The 15,360-nt window shown below is 39.1% G+C and overlaps 1 protein-coding gene across 8 annotated transcripts in view; it reads right to left on the bottom strand.

Moving 5' to 3' along the window:
- The window catches only part of arfgap1 (ADP ribosylation factor GTPase activating protein 1), an 18,039-nt gene extending 2,679 nt beyond the window's left edge, over positions 1–15,360 (bottom strand). Inside the window, exons 1-14 of one of the 8 annotated variants that reach the window (XM_011475506.3) lie at positions 15,318–15,360; positions 15,141–15,238; positions 13,320–13,390; positions 6,201–6,310; positions 5,767–5,938; positions 5,518–5,618; positions 5,339–5,425; positions 5,145–5,259; positions 4,980–5,036; positions 4,834–4,866; positions 4,642–4,671; positions 2,066–2,122; positions 989–1,048; positions 45–100 (exon numbers count right to left, since the gene is read on the bottom strand). In XM_011475506.3, coding sequence (XP_011473808.1) covers positions 45–100; positions 989–1,048; positions 2,066–2,122; positions 4,642–4,671; positions 4,834–4,866; positions 4,980–5,036; positions 5,145–5,259; positions 5,339–5,425; positions 5,518–5,618; positions 5,767–5,938; positions 6,201–6,310; positions 13,320–13,379 — 938 coding nt within the window. In that variant the 5' untranslated portion in view covers positions 13,380–13,390; positions 15,141–15,238; positions 15,318–15,360. Of the gene's footprint in view, positions 1–44; positions 101–988; positions 1,049–2,065; positions 2,123–4,641; positions 4,672–4,833; positions 4,867–4,979; positions 5,037–5,144; positions 5,260–5,338; positions 5,426–5,517; positions 5,619–5,766; positions 5,939–6,200; positions 6,311–13,319; positions 13,391–15,128 lie in introns of all 8 variants that reach the window. The other 7 variants (XM_020703512.2, XM_011475507.3, XM_004069139.4 and 4 more) reach the window with 7 other exon arrangements.

Here is a 15,360-nt window from a genome sequence, read left to right as displayed (position 1 = left end):
CACTGCTGGCAAGAGATTTGTTTTGTTGACACTGTGATATTTACCCATCTTCTGATTTTCCGGAGAAGAGGTTTGTCAATTTTGCTCCAGCTCCCTGAACCTGAGTCAGAAAAAGCACGTCTTAAAACCAGCGAATGTGTCGAACACATGAATGAATCAAAATAATAATTAAAGATGACTTCCTGAAGAGGGTTTTTTTTTTTTTTACTTGTACAGTGTTTACTGATAGCATAAAGACCCACTCTGATGACAATCATGTTTTTGGTGTTTGTAACATATTCTTGTGGCATTTTTTTATGACGGAGGACATACATTAAAAAAAATTAAGATTAAAATTGCATTTATGAGTATTTCTTTATTCAAATTGTTATTAATCAGGAGCAGAAGAATAAATAGTTTAAAAAATGATTTTATTTGTAACGTAGAAAATAAGATGACCGGGCCACAAGCTCCCTGCTCCGAGCTCTCAGCAACGGGGCAAGGAAGGGTGGTGGGGTACCTCTGCACCAACAGTCCTGCCCACAACTCAGAGAGGAATTTCTAATGAACTACTGCCACTCTGCAGAAACTATGTCCTAGAAAACAACAAAGGTTTTTTTTTTATTTCAGCCAAAAAGGTATAATCATAATTATAAGACCACTGGGAAGGTTTCCAAAAGATAAAAAGACAATCAGAGTGGGTCTTTAACAAAACATTTTACAAATGTTTTTTCCTTTAACAAACATAAATCCCTACTTTTTCTGCACTTTACAGCAGTACTCACCGCCACAACATTAACGACAGCAAGAAAAAAAACAACAACATGATATTAGCATTGTTTACATTTCATCAACACTGCAAAACCAGTCTCCTCGAATGGACAAAAAAAGTCGTTGCTGACCGAGAGGCTCGTCTCAAACTAGGTCAGCCTTCATTCAGATCTGATGACCTCTGTTCAGGAGACTGGTTTTGCGTCAGACGAGCTCGGCAGAGGTCTGCCTATCCTACCTTGTTTGCTATCCCAGAGAAGCTGACTGCCATTTCATCTAGCAATTTGCCATCTTTCACCTGGATGAGCCACATTTAAGATTTAGAAAAAACAAAAAAATCTACATTCCAATAAGTTTGCTTCATAGAAAATGTGAGCCTTTTTCTGGAAAGAATTAGAGCCAAATGCAAAAGACAGTTGGATGAGAGAGAAAAGGGAAACGGGCTGTGAACACTTTTAATGCCAGCTTTACATTGAAAGACAAGTGTGTTGATTCCTTTGGATAGAACAAGCAAAAGGAGCAATTTGTATGGAGCAAAACACAAAAAAATAACACGCTGGTCTCTCAAGTCTCACTTTGCTTGAAAAGAGCATCAAAACATGATTCTCTGTTACCAGAGTAGAACGTGTTTACTCCACTTACCACCACAAAAAGTCAAGTCTATCAACTTTAAAAGCCACTTGAACGTGTGACACATTCAAACCAACTGTGTGTAAAACCTAAAGATTTCATAGACAACCACTCCCATAAACTAAAATACTGTAAGCAAATCATCAATCCGTCATTCCTGCCTTCAAAACTGAGGCAGAATCAACAAAAAAGATATTCTATTAAGCAGAAGGCTTTAGCCCTTCAAAAATTCAGGGAACATTTAGTATAAGGGAAAACATTTTGACAAAACCTTCCAGCTTCTCACCACTAATTCAGGTCAAAGCAAAAGGATGAATTAAAATTGGTAAAAGGGACATCTTGTTTGCCAATTACAGCTTTTATTTGTGCAGACTAAACTCATAAAGACTAAAATAAAGCTTTACAAGATCTGAAGGAATCCAACCAAGCCATGTCCCTAAACAAGGTTGAATCATCTGAAGACAATTTCGCATTAAAGACAACTTTTATTTTTGGCACAGTGAGTGGAGATTGGCTTAAGCATGCTCTTGTCGTTTAATGTAGGCTGGCATAAAGGAGATAAAGTGGTAAAGACAAGCAGCAGAGGGAAAAAGCACATTCACATCTAAAGCCATTTTGGTTGTTATTTTCCATTTAAAGAACTGCATCCCACCACCAAACTGACAACTTCAAACATTCATTTTACCTTCTCTTGTGTGGGTTTGATAACATTCTCATTTAATGTCTGTCCTAACTCAGTTGCCTAGTTGGAAGTCAGAAAAGAAAGTTTGATTGAAACAGCTTAACATTCACATTAAGACATGACACCGAGCGGCTCTTCTTTAGCTGCAGAAACTAAGCATTTTCATCGAACGTCACACTGAAAGAGACAGAAAAGGGTGTGACAGTAGAAAAAAAACAAGTATTTTCCATCTTCAGAAAGAGACTTGGATTCATAAAAGTGTCAGTTTTTAAGTATATTTGACCTTTTAATTTCTTATATTAATTTTTCCAGTTATAATTTTGATATCATGTTTCTAGATAGTTTATAAAAACGTGGTTTAACTTGTGCAGGAGCACAGTTTAAAAACAGGCATTTTTACCTTTTCCATGTAAAACAGCCCACATTTATTACTAAGTTGCCACTAAAAATCTGGTCCACTGACTGAAACCCAACAGGGCCGCTTGTTAACTACACTAATGAATGCAACCATCCAAAAACGAGGCGTTTGTTTTGGACAAACTGTGGCTAACACAGTCTGCTTTCATATAAGATCTGCCGTCATCCCAAGTCGCAAAGTTTATCACAAAAATCATAAAGAGAGGGAAACTCATTTTCCATTTTCCAGCCTTTCAGTCAGAGACCACAGCTCTGACAGGGATATAATGGCACAAAATAAGCACACAAAGAGGCCGTTTCTCCTCAGAAGTCAGCTAACCCTGCTGGATGCACCTCAGTCAGAGCGGCACCAGAGTCACAGAAACGAGATAAAGCAGATTATTTTTAGGCAGGATATCTCAACCTCCCACACAAACTCAGGCACTTTAGCCAAAGAGTTAAGTAATGATCTGTTCTCTACAGCCAGTTTCAGCAGAAAGAGAACAGAGCTCCAAGCTAGAACCCGCAGGAGCCACTAGTCTCTCTTTAAGGCCAGGTTCTAGCTCCTTATGTGTCCATCATGAAGATTATTGAATAGACTAGAAATACAGTCACATAGGGAAAAAACTCTCTCTGCTAATGCTAACATGATAATTAGTGTTACTTCAAAACAAAAGCATATTTTAGCCTTTTAATAAAATGATGTTAATTCAGCTATTTAACTAAGAAAAGCTATATTGCACCGAAGCATCGATCCTTTTCTAAGATCCGTTTCACCAATTAATGTTTACAATCTAAGAACTCCAAAAGAGAACTTTTTCTTCTTTAACACTTTAAAGCTTTAATTTCTTCAAAACTTTTCAAAATAATTCATCTGTAACCTTAAAGAGTACACATTTGTGTTTTCCTTCTCACTGTAAAACATCTTTTTCAGGTTTTATTTGTTCTTTTTCTGTTGAACAATACAACCCAGATGGTAAATGACCCCTTCTGCGTAATTCCTGTGGGAATTTTTAATTACTACGGGCTGAAAATATAATCCAGGATTAAATGGAAAGTTCATAGAAACAATGTGAATTATTTTCTACCATAACACCCCTCAGAGCTCTTTAGCGGTTTCAAAAAAAAGTTGCCATGCAGACACAGATAACCCAGTACAAGTACTTCTTGCAAAATTAGAATAGAGCAGAAAAGTTCATCCATTTTTGTCAGTCATTAAAAGAAAGTGAAACTTTTATATGTAACAATTTAAAAATCTTAAAATGTCTTGAAAGTTTGGGGATAAAAATCTAAAATTTAGTCTATAAGAACTTAAGAACTTTGTGAAAAATTGGATCAAACTAGTGGCACATCCAAATCTGTTAAATAACTTAAAACTTCTGCAAAGGTTTCCTGAGTCTTGCAATTGTGTTTATCCACGCGGTTTTCTAAAATCTACAGTTAATGCGGTCATCTATCAGGAAGTTCTGGATCTCTTCAAGCTGACCTTAGCTGACAAGCAGTGTGATGATGGTGATTTCATTTTCCAGCAGGTCAAGAGGAAGGTGAGAGACGCCAGACCCAGCAATTCAGATGCCCCAAAGGCAGCTATCAAAGCAACCTGGGCTTCTATTCCACCTATGACACAGGCTGATTGCCCTAATGCCACAGAATATTGATGCATATTCATGCAAAATAAGGCCCGACCGCTGTTTAGTGCAGAGAAATTTTTGCAGATTTGCACTTAAAAGATGCTTTTTTAATTTGATTTGATATTCTAATTTTCTGACACAAATTTTTAGGATTTCATTATCTATGATCCAAAATCATCAAAATGAGAAGAAATGAAGACCTGTAATTGGTAATAATTCTATATATTTTTTAGTTTCACTTTTAAAAATGACAACATTTTGAACTTTTACAAAACATTCTAATTTTTTGAGATGTACCTGTATTTGTAGAGGCAAGACAACACTTAATCTTTCTCCTTTAAAAAATAACAAAAATGGCTTTCAGAGCTTATCCAACTTAAAACAGACACAAGATGAGTAATGTTTTGTGGCAACAAGCAGAAACACCTGACAGACTTTCAGCAACATTAAGAAATATAAAAATGAATCTAAAAAAAAAAAATGGGCAAGAAATTAATTGATTAAAAAGAAATACTTAAAAAAGGACTTCATGCACCTAACAAAGTGCTTTACCGGTTCTGGGGGTGCTTTATAACCCTTTAACTACATCCAGAGAGGGCAAATAGAGTAGCAACAACAGGGATTAGAAATCTGAAGTTCACCATCTTACAGTTTTTTTCTACCATCATGCTTTTAAAGAGAGAGCGACATTAAAAAGGGTTAAAAACTAAACATATAAGAAGCTTAAAGCCAAAGAACTCTTACTTTCAGAGTTGCTTGGTTTGCCAGTTTGGTTGTCTGTGTGAAAGCAAATGATAAATAATTGCTTCAACTTTTTTATTGCTGTTCTTGGTGATTCAGCAATTTAGTGTATAAACTCAGTTTTAGTTTTTTTATGTAAACACACTCACATTATCTTTGGCAATAGAAGCAAACTTGCTGGCTCCGACTGTGAAATTACTCCAGCCCTGAAAATAAAATCAGAATTATTTTTATATTATTAACAATATATTATAAACAATTATCGACTGTAAGTTTAGGAACCCGGGTATAAACTAGTAAAAAGTGTTACTTACTGAGTAAATTGAAGTCATGGCGTTATTCAGAAAGTCGTCCTCTTTCTTCTCTGGAGTGACCGTGTTGCCAAACCCAACGTAGCGGTTCTCCTGATTGCCGCTGTAACCACCTCCACTAAAAAAAAAAACAATTTACATACTATTTTTTTCTTTTTAACATTGAGGAATACATAATTTAAAAAAGGAAAACTAACCTCTGATAAGAATTTACATCGTTACTCAACCAGTCTTCAAATGCCTTGTCACCAGAATTGGCTGAGTTTCGTCCAGGTCCTACAGGCCTTAAACAAGGAAAAATAAACTCAACCCATTTAGCTTTTCCATTTCCATATTTTAAAAATTGCAATGTTAGTTGTTTTTTTGTCTGGATTACCGAGTGGAGGATAACTGGCTGCTCTTGGGTTGAGGAGAGGTCCAGTTTCTGGCCGAAGATGTTTCGATGGACCATTCCTTCCCTTCTGCTAACGTAGCAACCTGTCGTAACACATTTTGGTTTTATTTAGTCTAACAAGAAAACAAAAAGTAGACAATTTCACCAAAGTTAGTGTAATTTTCAAAATAAAGCAAAATGAGAACCATGTAAGGGAGAGTGTATTTTAATCTGTAAACATGCGAGTCTAACCTTGTCCCTAAAGAGCGCAGCAGCTTTGCTGTTGTATTTCTCCTGTAAAGTCCAGTTGGGGTCATAATCATCTTGAAGCTCAAGAAACAGACGAAATTTCCCATTTCCACCTGCTTTCATCTTTTCAAGTTCGATATCTTTCCACTTGTCCATAGTGACTGAGCGCACAAAACTGCAGATGGGCAGAGGAGGAAAACAATCACAGTCAGTCAAACACTAAAAACGCCCAAGCCTTCTAAATAGAGTAATCTGAGTGTCTATTAGTGTTCTGAATCTGAACCTCAATCAAGTATTTACAGCTGAATATTTACTGTGCTTTTGCAGCATATTAATAGAAAATCTGGTAGATTTGGAGGTCCCACTGACAAATAAGAATCAAAATAAACATAAAGGACGAGGATCTGATGTTTATGCAGCACCAAACCCCTTCTCACCTGAGGTGCACCCCCAGGCCCCTGTGCTTTCCAGAACACTCCAGACAAATCCAAATGCCGTACGTTACACTGACCCACTGAGGGTTAAAAGCCCCACACTCAAAGCAAAGCTAAAGAGAAGAGAAAGTAGACGATTAGTGCATATACAGTGTTTGCTGAGATTCCAGGACTGACCAATGCCTGCTCAACACTTTTTAAATACTAGTTACTTCAAATGGTACTCAAAAAGAAAATGATATGGGGAGAAAATGCTGTTATCTTGTTTGACTTTAAATAAAACAGAAGCTCTAAGCCAGGGGTCGGGAACCTTTTTGGCGGAGAGAGCCATAAATGCCACATATTTTTAAATGTAATGTCGAAAGAGCCATACAATAATGTAGTGTCCCTTTCCCACACTGAGGCACGGAGACTTAACCTCTTTTAAGGTTCTTCATTCTGGTTACTGTAGACCGCAACCAACGCCGTACAACTAATTCAGTAACTTCTGAATCTCTCCCGTCGAGAGAGCTTTTCCCAACTTTATATTCCCTCCTCTCGCACCAGCCCTCCTATTTCCCTTATTCAATGCAATTTGGTTTTCGTGAACATCATTCAACAGAGTTTGCAAACTGTCTATTTATAGAAAAGATCAAACACATGTTGGATTCTAATCCTTGCGTCGGTGCTGTATTTCTCGATCTAAAAAAAGGCATTTGACACAGTGAATCATGAGATTCTTTTGTCTAAATTAACATACCGTAATTTCCGGACTACAAGCCGCTACTTTTTTCCTGCGCTTACAGCCCTGCGGCTTATTCAGTGACGCGGCTAATTTATGGATTTAATTAGCGGCCGCCATGTACGTACTTTCGAACTCAGTGAATAGTTTGTATTCTTTGTCTAACACCAAGCACAAGACATTTATATTCAACACACCTCTAAGCAGCCAAACAGCATGGACTTGACTTCAGGTCTTAGACACTTCAGTCATGGTTCAACAAAATGAAACACGCATGCCCGGCCGCATCCCAGAATCCTTTGGGGCCATTAGACCCAACGTGCACGTGATCGCCGCTACAATATGATGAAGCTTTCAAGTTAAAAGCAATCGTTGAAAGCAGCGTAAAAAAGTCCACCGTCACCAACGGGTTTGGAAAAGCCAGTTTGCTGCGTGACGGAGAGAACAGCGCATGGACTGAATTTACACTCCATTTACGGTTTCTAAGGAAACCGTAAAAGCGGAATTTTGCTTTGAAAAACTCACAGCCTCCGTGTGAGCTGGAGACATCTTCTCCTGCTGATTGAGCTGCGGGGCCGATGGCAGTCTGAAGGCTCCAACACGTAACAACGCATCCACCCCTCATACACAAAACGTACAGTATTAAGTCCGATTGCTTTGCACAGAAACGATTTGCTCCGTTCACCGGCGCAATGGGGACGAAGTGCTCCTCCTTGAAGCAGCCCTGGCCAGAGGTGTCGGAGTAGATAGGAAGGGGAGACAAGGAGCACGCGGGGCGGGAGCGGAGCGCAGAGGCGTCCGCGGAGTGCAGAGGCTTCTGAATTCTGACGCACGCGCCGCACTGAGGCGCACGTATCACGCTGAGGCGCGCGCTTTTCAGTCGCCGCTGCTGTATTTTACCGGTGTGTTTTTTAACCAGTCCTGTTACTCCCATAACGCTGCCGCGACACAAGCGGAAGGAGAGCTTTACCCGTTCACCCCTCCATGCACTGCTGATACTCATTCTTAATAACTCCGGTCGTGTTCGCATTCAGCCCCCTACTTTAGTGTTCCCGGTCAAAATTGACCGGTCTGTTTTAACTGGTCTTAAATTAGCACACAAAAGAAATTTCACCACCAATTTTTTTATTAAACATTCTTTAGTTGAGAACAACATTTAAAAGTAGTGTCTAACGACAATTTGTAGATGTAAACATTAAATAACATCAGTGAAAATACAATTGGGCACTGAAAATGAACTACAAAATGAACATATAACACAAAAAATAAATGGAAACCAAACACCAAACTCAACAGGGTGTGTGTGGGTATGTGTGTGTGTGTGTGTGTGTGTTTGTGTGTGTATTCATGCACATGAGTGGCATGTGACACTCAGGTCAGAGTGGGCCTTGCAAACATAAGCATTACATTTGCAGCATGTCAGGCTCGTTTTGATGTCTCTAGGGGCACAGAGGCCACAACGCTTCCTTTTCTGGCAATGTCCTTGTTGGGGGAGAGCAGCCAGGGCAGCGGCTGGGGCTGGAGTGCGCATGCTCCTAACCAGACTGGCAGAGGCTGGTGTGCGGGGAATGTGCTGCCGTCGCTGTATAAGAGGAGTCACCAAAGCTTTCCCCAGGTCTGCGAGGAAAAGTCTCCTCTTGAAACTTTTCCCCTGATTCCAGGTTGGGTCGATTGCTGTCCACACCACATACGCGTTGAAAGCTGACACATCCAGGATGTTGTGGAACAGTGCCACAGGCCAGCGAGCCGTCATCCGCTTACAGGTGTATGTACCAGTAAGCTTATCAAGGCAGTCAACGCCTCCCTTATTCTTGTTGTAGTCCTGGATCATCATGGGCTTCCTGTGCTCTGTGGTGCTGACAGCGGCGTCTTTGTGTACTGTGCTCATCAGGATGACATTTCTGTTCTTCTTGGGAATGTATGACACAAGAGTGTGAGTGTCAGTGAATGCAAATTGTGATGAGAGCGCCTGTCTTCCTCTGGTCGATACCAGCGCAGGGGGAAGTTCAGGCTTGTTCTTCCTCACTGTCCCTACCATGGTGAGCTTTCTTTTCAGTAGCTCCTGACCAAGAGCATGTGATGTGAAGAAGTTGTCACATGTAATATTATGCCCTTGGAGACCGGTTGTCATGTCCAGCACAACACGCATGCCCTGGTTTTTTTCAGCCCTTCCAGTACTAGGTTTCCCCATGTATACCTGCATATTCCAGGCATAGCTGCTCCTGGCGTCACATGCTGCCCAGATCTTTATGCCATATTTTCCTGGTTTACTTGGAATGTACACCTTGAAGGAACAGCGACCTCTGAAAGTAACCAGGCGCTCATCAACTGTCACCTCAGGGCCTGGATTGTACATAAGTGGTAGGCGCTCCACCCACTTGTCCCAAATATTCCTAATAGCAGCCAGTTTGTCATTTCGCCAGCGGATGGATCGTGTATCTCCGTTGTCAAATCGAATAATTCTTGAAATGACATGAAACTGTTGTAAGGACATGGTTGCCCGGAATATAGGCCTGCCAGACTCTTCATCCCACAGACTTTTTGTAGCCTCATCATTTGAGCGATACACTCCAGCTAAAATCAACAGACCTATGTAGGCTTGGAGGTCTACCAGGTCGATTTCTCTCCAGGTGTCCCCAAACACACGCTTCCCCTCCAGATTTGTCATCTCAAGTATAATTCCCTCAATGGACTCTGGTAAAAAGAGTTGGAAGCTGGACTTGATGTCATCCACACGAGATGCTGCATAACGCGTTGGTCCTGGTGTCATCTTTATGATGTTTTCCACTCTCGCTCTACCTCCTCGGTCCTGGGGGGATGATGACCAGAGCAAGTGTCCACTTTTGGACTGAAATGTTTCCTCAGGTGCCTGTTCTTCAGGTGCCTTTCCCTCTTCATCTGTTGACTGGTCAGTCTCCTCAGAGTCTGGTTCAAAATCTGTGATGTCTTCCAATTCCGAGACATCCTCCTCTATCTCTGGTTCAATTTCAGTGCCCTCTTCATCATGCCCAAGAACCTGGACCAGAACCTCTTCCACAGAAAAACGCTTCAGTCGTCTACTCATTGTGCTCAGAGTAAAAGGAATGCAAGGCAAACATCGAGCTATATATAGTATGGGGTTGTGTAAAAATGATACATTGATTAGTCTGGAAGGTGTGGTTCACGTGTGATAGGTACAGAAGCGTGGGAAAGAAATGGGTTCACATAATAGACACCCGTCTAGTCTGTGTAAACATATGATACATTGATTAGTCTGGAAGGTGTGGTTCACGTGTGATAGGTACAGAAGCGTGGGAAAGAAATGGGTTCACATAAAAGACACCTGTCTAGTCTGTGTAAACATATGATACATTGTATCATTAGGAAGTTGGTTCACGTGAGAGGATCGGCACATAAGCAGAAAGACATGTGTACCCACAAAAGAAATTGTGTGTGTGTGTGTGTGTGTGTGTGTGTGTGTGAGAGTGTGTGAGTGAGCTGGGGCAGTGTGTATGGGGATGTTTTCTGTATGTTGAATGAATTTACTCTGGATACCCATTCATTTCCTATGACGGTCACTTTTGACCGGGAACACCACAGGTGTAACAAGGTTGATTAAAACACTCAAAATTGAATGAAATAGGTGATCATCACTTTTATATGTTCAAGTACACAGTGTGAAGGATATCATAAGGTCTTGAGGTAATCAGATGTAAAACATAATATTTATGAGTATTATAAGTTGTAAAACGGTCAGATTTGACCCGAACACGACAGGAGGGAACACGTACAACAGTATGGCGAGCCGGGCATTGGCCCCGCCTTTAGTCCCTAAGACTCATGGGAAATGTGGAATCGCGGATGTAAATTTCCTCATCATAACTGAGGGATGTAATGTTGATTATATGGTTACTGTTTGTAATTTTATGTATGATACCTAGATTGTCAATAAGTAAAAAAAAAATGAAATAAAAACACCATAACTGAGGAACTTGTGAACAGAATAGAGGTCCATGCTGTTTGACAGATGTCGATACACTCAAATACATGAGCCAGAGGCAAAGCTGGAACCACCCACAATGTGCTAATGAATTGCACTCACTCTGGGATTCTGGCCGTGATCTGTCAGGACGACAATATCGCCTAACACATGCGCGGCTTGTACTCTGACGCGGCTTGTGTATGTATAAAACTAATTTTACACGTGAAAATGGGTAGGTGCGGCTTGTAATCGGGTGCGCTTTGTAGTCCGGAATTTACGGTACTTCAACTTTTCTATGGATGCAATTCAGTGGATAAAATCATATCTAGAATTCAGAAAACAGTGTGTTTGTATTAACAGTGTCAAATCAACTTTCTTAGATGTCCCTGTTGGTCTACCACAGGGATCAATACTTGGGCCTTTATTGTTTTCTATGTATATTAATGATCTGCCAAACACATGTGGTAATGTTGAATTTCAAATGTATGCAGATGATGCTGTCATCTTCACTAGCGCAAAAAATATTCATGAAGCAGCCTCTATTCTTACCTCAGCTCTGGTTCCTGTAAATGAATGGCTTTCTAAATCTTGCTTATTGTTAAATACAACTAAAACTGTTTGTATGATGTTCACTAAGCAATCATTGGACATCAAGCATTCAGGTATATTTTTGGAAGGACAGGAACTGGAAATTGTCTCTAAATTTAAGTATCTTGGTGTGACTCTTGATTCAACTCTAAGCTTCAAGAGCCATATTAAAAAAATATCGAATACAGTAAAATTCAATTTGAATAATTTTAAACAAATACGACCATTCATAACACTTGGAGCTGCTAGAACGTTTCTGCATTCAATGATTCTATCACATATTGAATACTGTATTACATGTTGGTCCTTGGCGGGTGTAAATACGAGCAAAACCATAGAATCACTTTATAAAAAATCCCTTAAGGTCTTATATAGAAAACCAATGTCATTCCATGTCTGTAATATCTTGAAAAAGTACAAGTTGTTAAGCTTTGAGAATTTAAAAATTTTTAAATTTGCTTGTTTGATGTACAAGGTGTTACATGGACTTGCTCCGCCTCCCATGTCTGACTTTTTTAAAAAAAAGGGCTCACAGCGCTCTCAGGACTAGGGCCTCGTCTCGGGGGGACTGTGAGGTTCCATACAGAAAAACCCCTTTGGACAAAACGCTCTCTCTGTAAAGGCCAGTAAACTCTGGAACAGTCTTCCACTGTACATCAGGGAGTGTCAAACATTACAGACCTTCAAAACACAGCTCAAGCAGTGGCTGAAAGCAAACCAGTCCTGTAGCCACTGACTTTTAACTCTCATAATGTACCACCTTCTTGTGTTCTTATTGTATCTGTGATTCTGTCTTTTGTTTTGTCATGTTTTATGTTTCCTGCCTAGGGACTATGGATGCAAATTAGCATCATTGCTATAATCCAGCATGTTTACGCCTATCATTGTTTGATAGATGTTCATTAATGTGCACTGTCCCTATTAAATAAAGCTTAAATAAAAATAAATAAAAAATATTCGGCCCATAGCTGAACCCCATTGGTCCAAACTCCCCAACGACAGGCTGAGCGACAGAACTGAGGGCCAATCAGATCTCTGCATGATGCGTTCAATGAACTCCGGAACTTATAACGCAACCCAACAGCCACCCAGTTAAACTCAGTCCGCCACACTATGTTTAAAACTAGAAATACAAGTGAATGTGTGCATTTGATGTCATTATGTAATATGTAACACTTTTAAAGTACGATAAGTTTATGGATTCTTTCTAATAACATTGTTATGCTGTTGCTAATAAATGATGAGTATTTCTTAGTATTAATACAATTTCTGGTTCCGTGTGGTTTTGCTGATGGTCTAGGCTGGTTGATAGGTGGTGAGTTTCAGCTTCATGCAGGCGTTGAGACTTCAATACATTAAATGTGATCGTAGGTTGGTCTGAATGTTCTTTAGATGTGAGAAAGACTGCTCACATGCAGACGTGGAGCCAAACACACACTCACGCTGCAGTGAGTGACGGGCTGCGTGCTTTAAGTTATGACAATGTGCCCACTACCCCCCCCCCCTGCCTCACACATCCCGTCCCTGCAACTGCGCGCTTTTTCTCAGAGACGGGAGTGCACAGTTGCAGGTACGGCAATTAACAGGTTTCCGGCTGGTACAAACTCTGAAATATCTCTGGCGCAGATTTTTTTTCTCTCTCCAAGCACCGCTACTACTGTGCGCCCCTCTGGCATCGCATCGCGCCCGAGAAGGACTGGTCCAATGAAAAAATGATTTTATAATTAAAGATTTGTCTGCAAGCCAGATGTGACCATCAAAAGAGCCACAGGTTCCTGACCCCTGGTCTAAGCCATGTGACGGACAACATTAGCTGGTTTCTACTAAGGGAAAAAGTGAGCACTGGACTTACATTATTCTCATCTTGGGTTCTCACATCTTTCAGAACTCTTCTGGTTCTCGGACTTGCCATGATGACCAGATCTAAAAGAGTCAAACATTTCATTTAATACAGACTGATGAAGCTACTTAGATGATAGGTGAAAAGTGTCAAGGGAGATTTTAAGTCCAGACACCATGAATCACATTCAAAAGAACATCACCAGGACGAATGAGAACCTTCACAGACAATTCATTCATTTAACAGATGTATGTAAATAGAAAGAAGAGCAAATTAAACTGTTTTCACATAATGAAATATATTTCTTCTACTCCCCTTCATTTAAAATTAGTAATTTCTTATTTTTTGAAAAATGAACTAAACGAAAAAGGTGGACCAAAAAGCTAAGAACTACGAAATAAAGTCTGCAGAACTGGAAAGAGCCCAAAGAAAACAGGTAGAATGACAGACAGGTGGATGAAGCCACATTTACTGACAGAAGGATGCAGTCAATGCTACTCTGAAGGTCAAAATTACCAAAGGTCCCCCAAAAAGGAAGCTAAATCACTAAATAGATTCTTTTCAAATATGAAAAAAAAAGAGAAATTTAAAATTTTTCATTGAAAACACAGTTTTTACCAATTCATCTTAAACCTAATTATCCAGCAATGCACAATGTGATGTTTATTCAAAGTTAAAACAAACAAATGACGCACCATCATCAAATAAATAAAAATATAAATGTTCGAGAAATAATGGTTTCACTTGTAGGAATGTATTGGCATAAACCTACAAGTAATCTGTAAGTATTAAGGATAAACCCATAGTTATTCTTAATATTGGAAATTTGTGTCCATTATTAAATGCAAAATATTAAATTAATTCAGTTCCCTAATTTACCCTCATTAAGTTCAATTTCTTAAAAGACTAAACAAAAAATGAAAACCTAAAGAATTTACTAAAAAACAAACTACACTACAACTAAAGAACTAAGAAGTCACTTTAACAGGAAGTTCCTGTAACTTGACTGAAAATGGACAATTGTTTATTATTTACACAATTTCATTAATCTGTTTTATATACATTTGCATTACACACTTCGCCATTCATTTTGTATACCACATTTACATTGTTATGAATCAATGTTGCCTTTGTAAATATTTTTTCTTGATCATTGCCTAGAAGGCTAGACATATTAGTCTATTAATATATTGGTTTATGTCTGACATCCTGTTTTCAATACGTTTTACTGTTTATTATTGTTATTTTTTATCATTCAAAACCATATGTACAACATATAACGCCTTAAGAAAAGAAGCTTAAAGTAAACAGCATTTAAGTGCAACTCTTTTTCTAATTTAAATTTAAATCATCCATTTTAATGACATCTTAAGCAAAAAAAAGGGGGGGGGGGTTGTTTCATAACATACAGATTACAACCCCCACGAATGTTCAATGTTTTCAAAAATATTTATTCCTTTTACTTTATTTATTTTGTGTCAGGTTTGCTAATTCTCTGTGACACCACAGATATTTTTGTTTTTCCAAATAAACTCTGATATTTCTATTTTATTTTACATTTGACAAAAACACTTAAGTTAAAGAAGATCAAAAGAAAAGGCGACATGTGTAAAATAGACAAAAAATTGTATGGAAAATTTAAAATGCCGGGCATCAATAGAACTGCATTCCTCACAACATCTGTTCCTGTGTTTACAAATGTTAGACAGCACAAATGTCTAGTACGTGAACATCCTTTGGTTGTGTTTTGAGTTTCTGAACAAATAAAACAAAATGAAAACACGAACTAAAAAGATTTTCGATTTCGCTAACGTTAGCTACCTGTTGGGTTACCTTAAATTATAGGAACAAGGACGTTGTTTTCAGTATTCAGACTCCGTGACGGCGCTTTGAAAGGTTTTATCTTCAATCCCGTCGTACTGTCACAAAGTCTACAAGACAGAATGAAAAGAAAGTTTTAAATGTCAGATGCTAAAAAAAAAACCGGTAGCCATGTTCCTGTTTGCATACGTTGGCAGTGCAATGCATCCTGGTAAAACGCTCCTGTTTCTTC

Source organism: Oryzias latipes, chromosome 5 (assembly GCF_002234675.1).
Source record: "Oryzias latipes chromosome 5, ASM223467v1".
In the NCBI taxonomy this organism is placed as follows: Eukaryota; Metazoa; Chordata; class Actinopteri; order Beloniformes; family Adrianichthyidae; genus Oryzias; species Oryzias latipes.
This window is presented reverse-complemented; position numbering and strand designations above follow the sequence as displayed.